Source organism: Anolis carolinensis, chromosome 6 (genome assembly GCF_035594765.1).
Source record: "Anolis carolinensis isolate JA03-04 chromosome 6, rAnoCar3.1.pri, whole genome shotgun sequence".
NCBI lineage: Eukaryota > Metazoa > Chordata > Lepidosauria > Squamata > Dactyloidae > Anolis > Anolis carolinensis.
The window spans coordinates 107,601,710-107,615,246 of record NC_085846.1 but is presented as its reverse complement, the minus strand read 5'-3'; the positions used below and the strand labels follow the sequence as shown (position 1 = coordinate 107,615,246).

Here is a 13,537-nt window from a genome sequence, read left to right as displayed (position 1 = left end):
GACGTCAGAGGGATCGCCAAAGGCCAGTATTTTCTGTTGGTCATGGGGTTCTGTGTGGGAAGTTTGGCCCAATTCGATCATTGGTGAGGTTCAAGGTGCTCTTTGATTGTAGGTGAACTATAAATCCCAGTAACTACAACTCCCAAATGTCAAGGTCTATTTTCCCCAAACTCCACCAGTGTTCACATTTGGGCATACTGAGTATCTGTGCCAAGTTTGGTTCAGATCTGTCATTACTTGGAATCCACAGTGCTCTCTGGATGTAGGTGTACAACTCCATAATTCAAGGTCAATGTCCACCAAACCCTTCCAGTATTTTTTGTTGGTCATGGGAGTTCTGTGTGCCAAATTCCATCATTGGTGGAGTTTCAGAATGCTCTTTGACTGTAGGTGAACTATAAATCCCAGGAACAACTCCCAAGTGACAAAATCAATTCCCCCTCCCAACCCCACCAGTATTCAAATTTGAGCATATCGGGTATTTGTGCCAAATGTGGTCCAGTGAATTAAAATACATTCTGCATATCAAGATATTTACATTACAATTCATAAAAAGGTAAAAGTTTCCCCTGACGTTAAGTCCAGTCATGTCTGACTCTTGGGGTTGGTGCTCATCTCAATTTCTAAGCCGAAGAGCCAGCATTGTCCAAAGACACCTCCAAGGTCATGTGGCCGGCATGACTGCATGGAGTGCCGTTACCTTCCCGCCGGAGCGGTACCTATTTTCTTTTTAATATGTTTTTATTGTAGATACCAGTGAAACAACAACAAAATCCATCAACATACACATCCAATCACATATTCTCGGTAACATTACACTTGCTAATTCCGCTTTTATCTCCCATTTATGTCAAGTAGTTTTTCATCCCTCCCCCCTCCCCCTCCCTCTGGGAACAGTACTTTCTTCCATTCGGATATTATTTTAATTGATCAATCGTAAGTAGAGAATGGGGAAGCTGAAATGGGGAAGATTGATAGATAAAGTCAAAGGACAAAGAAAATATAATTGAATCATTCTCTACTTACGGAGCGGTACCTATTGATCTACTCACATTGGCATGTTTTCGAACTGCTAGGTTGGCAGAAGCTGGAGCTAATTGCGGGCGCTTATTCCGCTCCCGGGATTTGAACCTGCGACCTTTCGGTTCATACAATTCATAGCAGTAGCAAAATTACGGTTATGAACTAGCAACAAAAATAGTTTTATGGTTGGGGGTCACCACAACTTGATGAACCCATATTAATAGGTCACGGCATTAGGAAGGTTGAGAACCACTGCTCTAACCCATGTTGTATCATTGAAAGAGAGCTGTTACCAGGTAAGATGGATCCATTTAGCCTTCTGATGAGAAAACACTGGATAATTGTTTTCATAATGGCAGCAGTGGGTTTAGTACATGCTATGTTTTGGGGAGTTAAAAAACAGCAAATCTTAACATCCACTTACCTCATTAAAAACCACAACAGAGGTAACTTTTTTCCAGCTCTAGCAAAGAATTATATTCCAATATAATGTTTGTCAAATTCCAAGGGGAAGCAAATGGAAATGGAAACCTTTCTAGACCGAGTCTCAGTAAGATATAAACAATATTGATTTTGAGAGATAACTAGTAGCTTGTGAGATGCTGTTTTGTCCCTAAGGCCAAAGCTAAATGATAATGGCTTTTCTACATTGCCAGAGAACAGCAGCTGGAAAGGAGCTCGAGAAGGGAGTTGCATTCGGAGTCTGAAACTGAAAGTGCCGTTAGTGATTACCTGGGAGACTCGCTGGAGATAAGGCTTGCATTAAATGAAAATGCTAATGATAAGTGAGAGTTAACTGAAGACCTAAGCATCTGTTTAGTGTTTACTTCAGCACATTTCGAGCTGAGCTAACGTTAACAAAAGTCCTTCAGGAATCAGGAGCAGAAATCTATATTTCTGTGCAAAGTCATCTATAGGATTGACTCCTCTCTAGAAAAACCCAAACTTCGGAACCAAATGTCCCTTCTAGTATGGCTTTTTCTGACCTAAAAAAGTGTCAGATCCAAACATAGCAACTAAATGATATTCTTATGGAGCCTGGATAAAATGTGGTCTCAGACTCTAAGGCAGGCATGGGCAAACTTCGGCCCTCCAGGTGTTTTGGACTTCAGCTCCCACAATTCCTAACAGCCGGTAGGCTGTTAGGAATTGTGGGAGTTGAAGTCCAAAACACCTGGAGGGCCGAAGTTTGCCCATGCCTGCTCTAGAATTTGCTCAAGTACTTTGTTTTAAGAGGGCACCTTAAAGACTGGGTTCACATTCCTTTTCCAAAGTGGTCTGACACTGGTTTCTCTTATCAAAGAGACAGTCCGCACCTTCTTACCCATTAATTCACTTCTTCTCAACTAGGTTATTAAACACAAGGGGTCATTCATGCAGATGACAGAAAGCACTTCTTCAAACGCTGTCAATATCTCCAGGCTCCAGTAATTGAAGTTTGCCCAGGCAGAAGCAATTATAAGTAGTTAAAATGATGTCCCATTATTCGTGGACATTAAAATTCAGGGAGGAAAAATGCATACAATCTCATCCACAAAGAACCATAGCCCAGATCCAGGGCTTCTTAAACCTTTCAACCCGGGACCTGTTTTGGCCTGAAAAATGTTTACATGACCCTAGGTATTTGGGCATATAAAATAGGTATAAAAATCAACCATTTACTTATCATGAAATATACTGTAGTCTCATCTTTTCCTGATCATGGTCTATGTTACCTACGACATTATTGACCCCAATTGGAAGCTGTTGTGATTTTACTGATTGTTATTTTAATGTAAATTTTATTTTTGTGTAATGATATGTTTTTATATTGTTGTGTATTGTATGTCTGTATCTTTGTTGTAAACCACCCTGAGGCCCTTCTGGGACATAGGGCGGTATATAAATAAAATTATTAATAATAATAATAATAATAACAATAATAAATATTTGCAAGGCATGCTAAACAAACTGATTCCCCCCACCCACTGCACTATATAAATTTAGGTATGGAGTTAAAAGCCCACGGTGGCGCAGCGGATTAAACCACAGAGCTGCTGAACTTGCTAACCAAAAGGTTGGCGGTTCGAATCCGGGGAGCGGGGTGAGCTCCTGCTGTTAGCTGTTTTTATTGTCTGTTATAATGTTGTCTGATTTTATTGAGATATGTTTTAATCTATGTTTGGTTTTAATCTCTGTTGGATTGAGCTTGTTCCCCATGTAAGCCATCCCGAGTCCCTTTGGGGAGATGGAGGCGGGATAAAAAAAATAAAGTTATTATTATATATTATTATTATCATCATCATTAGCTCTAGCTTCTGCCTAGCAGTTCAATCAATGTGAGATCAATAGATACCACTTCGGCAGGATGGTAATGGCGCTCCATGCAGTCATGCTGGCCACATAACTTTGGAGACGTCTATGGACAACGCCAGCTCTTCAGCTTACAAATGGAGATAATCACCAAGCCCAGAGTCAGACACAACTAGACTTAATATCAGGGAAAACCTTTACCTTTATCTATGGAGTTTAAAAAACCCCACTTCAGACATTTGGTGTTTGTGTGCAACAACCTGCCATGACCATGACCCAACTAGAGTACTAAAGGAGTTTTTCATTGAGTTCTGTTCAGAACACAGAACAGTGATTAGTCCTACAAATCTGTAGCTAATACTTGTTCTGACACTATGAACAATAGCCTCATTTCAAAGAATTGCTCCCATTACTTCCTTAAAAGAACAAAAGGACAAAAAAAGGAAATCCACGTTGCATAAAAAGGAACAATTGGGTCTGCGGTGGTGCAACAAGTTAAACCACTGAGCTGCTGAATTTTCTGACCAGAAAATTGGTGGTTAGAATCCGTGGGATGGGGTGAGCTCCCGCTGTTAGCCCCAGCTTGTCAACCTAGCAGTTCAAAAGCATGCAAATGTGAGTAGATCAATAGGTACTGCCTCGGCAGGAAGGTAACGGCGTTCCATGCAGTCATGCTAACCACGACCTAGGAGATGTCTATGGCCAACGCAGGCTCTTCGGCTTAGAAATGGAGATGAGCACCAACCCCCAGAGCTGGAAGGGGATGCCTTTACCTTTATCTGCGTTATTTTTTCTAGGCATTGAATCTGCACCTTTGTGTTTGTGCATGCTGAGTTTCCTCAGAGAGATAGGATGGAATACAAATAAAGTATTGTTATTACCATTATTATTTTAGGTTACTTTCTTTCTTTTAATTGGTCTGTAGTTTCATAGGTAGCAGATTTCTATTTTTTTTTTCTAAATCGGCAGAAGCCTGAGAGAGATAAATGCGAAAAAATTGCATTTGCCAACAGAACTTCTGAAATATCTTCCAGAAAAATTGGATGTGAAAAAGTTATCTTGTATTATTAACCTCCAAGTAAGCATGCTAAGGATTGCAGCCAATATATTTTCCTTTCAAAAGAGAACCACTAAACTACATCTGTTTTTTGCAGTAGTGCTAACTTACATTATTCATGTAGAAATGCTAACTGTCAGATGGAAGTACGAAACACATCTTCTTCCCCACCTTATAGGTGTGAGTCATGGCGATTATTTACTGGCCGGTGGACATCAGGAGGCAAAGATCAAGGGGTGCTCTGCTTCTATACCTGGATACACAACATTGAAGGTGGGTGATGATATTGCTATGAACCTAGTAGAACTGAATGCTGAAGAAAGAGAGTTGTCGTTGTTCCACGAGACAGAACTTTACAGCATTTCTTCCTGATCCAGAACCCACCAACAATAATAACTACAGGGGTTTATGCCATATACAATCCTCTAACTCTTGGTGTATACAAAAGGTGCATAGCCCTCATCTGCAACAAAGTGGAAACTTATACATCCATGCATACAAGAATTGGCGACACCCTCCTCCCATAACCTTAAAAAAAAAAGATACCCCATAACATATACATGATACCATCAATTATAGTACATAAACTGGGTCTTTTCTTTGGCCGCCCCACAACTGCGGAATGACCTGCCAGAAGAGATTTGACAGCTAAATGGTCAGTTTTAATAATGTATTTTATATAATGATTATTTGTTTTTAGCGATGTTGTAACCTGCCCTGAATCACAAAGAGAGGTGGATAAGAAATAAAACAATAACAATAATATCTACAATCATCCCCATCAACTTTGGTATCAGTACTGATGTTCAAAATATACTTAAATAACAGTTGCAGTGTTTCTTATTTTATCAGTATTTGATTTCCTTATATGTAATCATTTTGTGCTTCATATATCTGTACTGGTGTTGAAATAATATAAGGAATTTAAGTCATTCGAAAGAGAGAAAACTCTTTTTATAGATTAAGTATATTAGCCATCTTTAATACAAGATATAAAAATATTTCAGCATTTTGAGAAAGTTTCTCTATAATTTTTATATAACAAGTATACCATTTTGCTTTCAACATTATCTGTGCTGACAGTCAAAGGAAGCACCAATCAAAATAGAGATTTTGAGGTACCAAAAGGTAAAATACTGTACAGATGAGCCGTTTGCTTCTCGGAAACGGTTGAATGCTTCTTTTTTTCTCGTTCCTTTGATTTGCAAATCATTATACAGTCAAGGACTGAAATTTTCATTTAAAGTGTGCAGAGCAATTTCATACAGGGTCCTGAAACAGAGCAGTGAGGAGCTGCAATAAGTTATACAAATGACTAACAAATAAGCAAATATTGTTTCCCATCAACCCAAACACCTGCTCATTATATTTCTGATGCTGTTATGCAAACCACTGGATGTCAAATTAAAATGACACAGCACTATTAGCAAGAATTGTTATGGCTTAAATCTATTTTCCTTAATGAAGGCCACGACATAGTGATCTTCCTTTGCAGCAGGACAAATATAAGCTATGCAAAGAGATCTTATGCAGAAGACTAGAAAAACTAACTTCAAGCAAAGAACATTATCTGTGCATTGCCAGATGTTAGATGTGATCCAATCAGTAATCTGCATAATTTATGTGCATATATGTTTTCAAGATTTTAGAAATACAACCCCCAAAACGTTGGACACCATATTATAGTACAAGGTGAAAAGACCTGTTAAAACTATTCTTTAGCTAGATATGAACCTGCATACTTTACTCTTTTATAACACATAATGCCAACACACAGTTTGTGATGTTATAGAAATCAAGGACAGAATAATTTCAAAGGAATGAACCTTTCTCACAAAAGCTAACCTTTGCACATTGCCAACGTCTTCCTTTGTAATCTCACTGTATAACACGAGCTTTCTTTGAAGGGCAGATGCGACATCTTTTACATATGAAGGCTTTTTCTTACCTGATGGGGAAAAAATATGTTGAAGATGGATGAACCTTGCTGAGAGATAGGAAAAGGTTTATATATTCCCACGAAGCACCCAAAAAAGTCACCACGCATGGATATTAAAACACATTTTAAAAAGTCAAACTGCTTATTTACCTTCCCATCACAGCTAAACAAAAACAAACAAAACAAACCTATATTAATTACAACATCTAAAAGATTGCCAACCTTAAGCATAAGCCACCATGGATCTTACTTTGAGGAAAGGGCAGAAATAAAAATTCAAATATATAAATGAATAGAGGACTGTTCAAACTTACTGTATTTTATGGAATGATTACAGAAAATAATTCCATAAAATGGGGCTACAAGCTATACCTTAAACCCTTACTAAAATTACAATACAAAAGCACTTGTGAGACCGTGTCAACAACAAAGGAACCACATGGGGAAAAGAATATCTGGCCACAAGGTACACCTTAAAAATGTCCTTCTATCATCAATGGACTCTCTATGTTTTTACATACTTTACTTAGAGGGGGACTCATGCACACTCATCCTATTCATCCTGCCATTTAATAGCATCCAGAATAGACCTCACAAACTAAAGCAGAACTCTTTATTACCTAATTAAACAATTTAAAACAATTTTTGATAGTTCATGGTTTTATTTCAGCATAGAAGGACTACTTAGTTCACAATCTATTCTTTCTTACTATAGCCATGCAGGTACTTCTAACCCCTGCAAATGTGAAGGGAGTGCACTGAATTATCAGAAAACAAAAATGTCACTATCTTAGCCACCCGTGTGGACAATTTTGGAGCAATCTGGGTTTCCAGATAAGTAATACTCAATCCCTATAGTGTTAAAGAAGTTATCAAAAGAAACTTCTGTATGTCTGCTTTTTGATCCCAACTACCCAGAGATGGGGGAAAAAATTAAGTGTGAAAATGTTTAAATGGGTTGAAGAAAGCAGTTCAGTTACAGGGTACTGAGAAAACAGAGAAGTGCTCCAATTCAGAACAGTGAAATGTTGGCTTAGCATGGCAGATTGTCTTACCTGGATTACAGCAGCCTTGTGTTGTTAAAACACTTTGCTGCTGTTTAAAGGCTTCAGAAATTTGCTTTGCTCCAATAGGCAAATAATTCTGCCTGAACTGAATATTGGTGCTTCTATTTGCTATCCTTTTCCTAATAATCCCAAATGAAGAGTTCCCCTTTTTTCCAGTGTGGCTGCATGTCAAACTAGTGCTTTCATTCAGTGAGCCATCACGGCTCGCGGGCATTGTAAACACCATCAATGTCTAAGCAAAGTTAAGATTGCCTCCCAATGTGCATCACTCTGCACTGCGAATGAACTCCATTTGCCATTCTGACATCTATTATTCAGTTGGGCAAGATCTTTTTGCAGTATTTCCCTGTCCCCTTGGGTTTCACCATCTTGAAAATCTGGCATTATCCGCACACTTGCCTATCTCTCTGCAGATCTTTTATAACAAGTTAAATGGCTCTGCCCACAAGAAAACCTTTTTGAGGAGAGGAGTTCACAGAGTGTGTCCCACTCCTTCCCTCCCCACATCCCTTGTTTACATACACTCCCAGCCTCTTTAAACCAGTTCTATGACTAGTAGGCTTCCTCCATTATTTTTGATTCATAGCCATTTTTAGAAGTCTAAAAGTCAGAATTTGTTTTTAAAGCTTTCATTGAATATTTTTACTCACCTTTAATTAAGGCAACAATATAAACAGTTGCTGTAAGGCTAATAATCCCTTCAATTTCTTCAGATTCAATAGATTCCATCAACTGATTCAAAAAAGATCTACGAATCAACAGAACAATTTTTAGCATTTAGTTATTTAGTAAATACTAAAGTACCTATGCAAATAGGAATGCAATGAAGCAAACTATCAGCTTTTGGAGATTAAAGAGCCATTGTTGTTGTTGTTGTTGTTGTTGTTATCCCTTGATCTCTCTAAAAAAGGAGACCCAAAATGGCTAACAGTAAGAGCAATGCAATATATAATATAAAATCTGGAAAACATTTTCAAAATAAAATTCGGCAACCAACTTCTGGCAATTTGCAGTCTTTTCTTCCATTATAATCTTATTAATATAGAATCCCTGACTGCTAACTTAATTCAATCACATCCATTGGTAGCCATCAGTTCCTGTTCCTATGATCTAAATTCAGATACACAACCACCAGCTTTTATGTAATAAGACACAATTAGAATTCATTTAGAAATATACACTTGTGTAAGTCATACTATTTATGTGGGGCCAAAGGTCACCATTGTGAAATGGACAGTCTGCTGTGCTTTGTCTTTACAAGTTGCACGTTATGCATCCTATATTTTGGATTGTTCGTTGTCTTTATATGTGTCTGATACTTTGCATTGGAGCCATTGATCATGTGTTGTGCATCATGCCATGACATCCAGTCATTGATTGACATGTTGTGCAATGTTGCTTTTCTCCATAGGGACTGTATAGTGTTGTGGTGGTTATGTCCGAATGCTACTTATGCCATGCTAAGAAAAATCTGCCATTCACTGGGAGGCTGAAAGGAGAAAGAGTGGTCCAAGTCAATGGTCTTACCTTGCTTTGATACAACTCTGTCTAATATGCCATGTAGCACAGGATTTATTAAAGATTTGCTTTTAAAAGAAAAAGCAAGCTCAAAACCATGCTTAGTATACAAACTGGCAAAAAATCTTAACTACAAAAGAATCTGTAACAGTGGTTCCCAACCTTGTTTTGACCAGGGCCCACTTTGACCAGGGACCTCTCTCCAACATTAGTACCAAAAGGGTTACAAATCAGTTTTTGGTCAACTTTAGATTCGGTTTGATTATTTGGAGTGCTGATTCAGAAAATTGCATTGGATAGACCACATCAGCTCTAGTTGCTGATATAGAACATATGCCATCCAGTAGTCGCTGTTTGCTTACTCACAGAAAACCATATTTAATAATCTAGAGCTGATGTGATTTATCCAATGCAATTTTCTGAATCAGTACCCCCAAATAGTCCCAGGAACATGCTTAAAAACAAAGACACCAAGGCACCTCTGCTTTAAGGTGCCACATGGAACGGCTCCACTCGGGGGGGGGGGGGGGGGGGGAGGAGGAGGAGGAGGACAAGCAGCAGTCAGGAGGCTTGTTGTCGAGCCTTTTGTGGGTAGTCAGCCTCTCTACTCCTGGCATCTCCGTTGCCTCGGCACTATAAGTGGGTTTCGCAAGACCAGTCGCTCTCGTTGCAATGGTGTAACAGTGAGGCTATGGGCCATATTTTAGTTCTTGGGGACCATTGGTGGTCAATGGACCACAAGTTGGGAATTAACAAGGAATTAAAATTTCATTCTGGTTTGTATTCACCTTGCCAACTCAATTTTTCCTGTACTCACATCAAGCACTGACATGGAAAGACCGTTATATGAGAGAGATTATCTACCTGATACAGAGGAGGGAGTTAATTTGGTACTACACAATGGGGAATGCAAGGGTTTTTCCTTACTAAACTACTTAGCTATAGACATAATGAGGGAAAGAACACTTACTTGACCATGTTTACTGACTTATTCATGATTATCATTAAAGTGCTTGAAAGTGGGGGAAGGTCTGAAAGAGACTTTGGTGGAGTCAGTTCTTCTGGATTTGACGCCTAAAACAGAAGACATGCAAATATATTATTCAAATAAACAAGAAATCAATAAACAGTAAAGAAATTTTACAGGGCTCATTGTGTAGCTTTTGTTTCTATGAAGTAAGTTGAACAAATGACCAAAACCAACCCCTTCCTTCCTCTTAGGTCATGCTTCTTTGGTACCTCCCCCCACCACATTCACACAAAATATACTTCTAAAGACAGTGTAATAAAACCACGTACCTTGTGCTGCAGGGTGTAACCTGTTTCAACTACTGCTGCAGCTAACAAGGAAGAAAGGACCCCATGATGAACTGTTGGACAACTCCAACTACAATTCTGGACCATATGTAGGAATTTCCCAAGAGGCTCTTGAGCAGAGTGAATTAACTGAAAGAAGAGGGGAAAAGTTTTACCATATAACATATATTGGATATATTTTGTCTTTATGCAAGTATTTATTCGGGTAATGTATAGCAAATAAAGAAATGAAACAAATTAAAATAACTTGCACAACCTACAAACTATCAACAGACTCACTAACAAAATCCAACAAATGCTACCGTGTTTCCCCGAAAATAAGACAGTGTCTTATATTAATTTTTGCTCCCAAAGAAGTGCTAGGTCTTATTTTCAGGGGATGTCTTATTTTTCCCTGAAGAAGAATTCACATTTATTGTTGAACAAAAAAATGAACATTCATTATATACTGTACAGTAGTTGTCATCACAAACCAACGTAACCAGACAAACTCTGAATCCTATCAAGAATTTCATGTACAGCTGGTATGTGCATTTACCAACCCTGCATGCTCTGGTGTTCTGTTTGACGGACATGCTTCCGAACAAAAACTTTGCTAGGACTTACTTACAGGGGAGGCCTTATATTTAGCAATTGAGCAAAACTTCTACTAGGTCTTATTTTTCGGGGATGTCTTATTTTCAGGGAAACAGGGTATGTTCAGCAAAGGACAAGAGGGATCCTCTCACCTCTGTAGGAGTCTACCGTATACCATGCAGCTGTGGCCAAGACTACAAACAGACAACCAAATGCGGCAATGCCAAAACACAAATAAAAAAGCATAAAAGGCACTGCAGACTAACTCAACCAGAGAAGTCAGGCATAGCAGAGCACTTGAGGAACCAACCTGGACACAGCATATTATTGGAGAACACAGAAATGCTGGACCACTCTCACAACCACCATGTCAGACTAGACAAAGAAGCCACTGAAATCCACAAGCATGTGGACAATTTCAACAGAAAGGAGGAACCACAAAAATGAACAAAATTTGGCTACCAGTATTAAAAAAACTCTGGCAGTTAGGAATTGTGAAAGTTGAAGTCCAAAACACTTGGAGGGCCAGAGTTTGCCCATGCCTGCTATACAGTCTGGCTTTCCCATTAGATACTGATTTCCAGATTAGTAGCTAATGCTCTTCTTTCCAGAGTAGGGTCCAAACCTTGCCTGGCCAATACAAGTGGGAATTTTAGGTGGGAAAACATTCACATCTTAACCATCACAGATAATAAGTAACTCATTCCATCCAGATAACTTTAAAAGCAACAAATACCTGAATCCCTTCTTCCCGATGCCTCCTGAGCTTGAGTGCCATACATTCTAAAATCTTCTGGAACATTTTCTGAATATTGTTCAGAACTTCCACCAAACATTCATTGTCATTCTTAGCGGTCAAGGAAGCCTCCACCATCTCTCCCAGGATGCCAAGTAATACTGGGATGAAAACACAGCCCCGGTCTAAAGCAAGCAAAAATGGGATAGGTTATTAGAATATAGTCTTAGCATTTGCACATTGGAAATACACAGCTGAATAGACCTTTGATAAATCCAAAATGACAGGCAAATTTATCAACTTTGCTCCTATATGTGAGAATAACATGAATGTTCTCTTACAAAAAGTAAAATGAAAGAAAACATACTTTGTTCCATCACATCTCCATTCGCATCTGCCCTTTCATATTTTTACACATACAATAGAATACCAAATCACCCCAAAATAACTATGTCCCCATATTATGAGTAAATAGGCTCTCAAATCCCATCAATTCTAATGAATACTGTATAAAACAGGAGATCTTTACTACAGCTCACAAACACGTTATCTGATCACAAACTTTGGTCCTAATTCTTTCCGTAAATCACTATGGGATTATAAAGAGCATACCTCCATGCAGAATCATGCCCCCCATGGTCAGAATGCGTTCTTGAAATTCTGAATCACCAAGACCAACAGCAATCATATCCTTGCACACTGTCAGATAAGTCTACATAGAAAGAATTTAAGACATCAGACTTATTTCAAGGAAGCCAGACTCAACTATTTTCTAAATAAATACAGTAGAGTCTCACTTATCCAACACTCGATTATCTAACATTCTGGATTATCCAACGCATTTTTGTAGTCAATGTTTTCAATATATCGTGATATTTTGGTGCTAAATTAGTAAATACACTAATTACTTCATAGCATTATTACGTATTGAACTACTTTTTCTGTCAAATTTGTTGTATAACATGATGTTTTGGTGCTTAATTTGTAAAATCATAAACTAATTTGATGTTTAATAGGCTTTTCCTTAATGCCTCCTTATTATCCAACATATTCGCTTATCCAACGTTCTGCCGGCCCGTTTATGTTGGATAAGTGAGACTCTACTGTACCCACAGACTGTTTCAAAGGGCCACAGACTTGGAAGATTTGTTTGATCCAGCTATTTGTTCAGTGCTAAGAATAAGAATAAACACTTTATTTTTATACCCCGCCTCCATCTCCCCGCAGGGACTCGAGGCGGCTAACATGGGGCCAAGCCCAGATAATCACAATAAAACAGGATAAAATAAGTACAGAACAAAACAAGCATCATCAAAGAAAAAAATTAAACAGAATAAAACACAATTTTTAACATTTGTAATATAATGATTAACCACCATATAAGAGCAAAACTGCAATTTATTATAATAAAAGGACTGGGCAAAGTGCGCAGAGTTTATAATTAAAGTCCTAATGAGGTAGATAATAAAGTGCTGCAGTGTTGAATGCAAGATAAACCTAGAACATCCATGGCAAACAGCTGCTTGGATCCTGCTTAAAGGATCTTCAACATTAGGAAGCATTCCCTAATGTTCAGCTGAAAGCTGTTTCAGTTTCTATGCAATGTTTGTAGCCCTGCCCTGGGCCAAACAAAAAACAATCTGCTCCACCTCATGCGTAAACGTCTTTTAGACATTTAAGCACAGCTACCACATCTCCTCTTAAGTCTTGATTTTGTCAGGATATTACTAGCAAAATTCCCAGACAATCTATCATGATTCTAATGAAGACTCTCCACTGCATCCTGCAGGTCGGGCATTTATTTCATGGTCATTTCATAGTTATTACAAGCTTTGCTATGATTTGGCATTTTTTCTGAATTGATGTTATCATGGTTCAACTATCAGTATGCAGAACAGAATATCATAAAATAAATCTTATGGCTTTAAGGAGATTTTGAAAACCACATTTTGGTATGATGGCTTTATTTATGATTGATTCCTTATCTCTTAAGTTCCCGCTAGCAACTGCCA

At 38.3% G+C, this 13,537-nt stretch overlaps 1 protein-coding gene across 1 annotated transcript in view; it reads right to left on the bottom strand.

The window, feature by feature from the left end:
• Positions 1-5,012: 5,012 nt before the first annotated feature.
• Positions 5,013-13,537, bottom strand: part of ncapg2 (non-SMC condensin II complex subunit G2) — a 39,528-nt gene continuing 31,003 nt past the window's right edge. The window contains exons 22-28 of the mRNA XM_062957980.1: positions 12,138-12,237; positions 11,526-11,710; positions 10,196-10,342; positions 9,867-9,970; positions 8,029-8,126; positions 6,218-6,320; positions 5,013-5,644 (exon numbers count right to left, since the gene is read on the bottom strand). Coding sequence (XP_062814050.1) covers positions 5,593-5,644; positions 6,218-6,320; positions 8,029-8,126; positions 9,867-9,970; positions 10,196-10,342; positions 11,526-11,710; positions 12,138-12,237 — 789 coding nt within the window. The 3' untranslated portion in view covers positions 5,013-5,592. The remainder of the gene's footprint in view (positions 5,645-6,217; positions 6,321-8,028; positions 8,127-9,866; positions 9,971-10,195; positions 10,343-11,525; positions 11,711-12,137; positions 12,238-13,537) is intronic.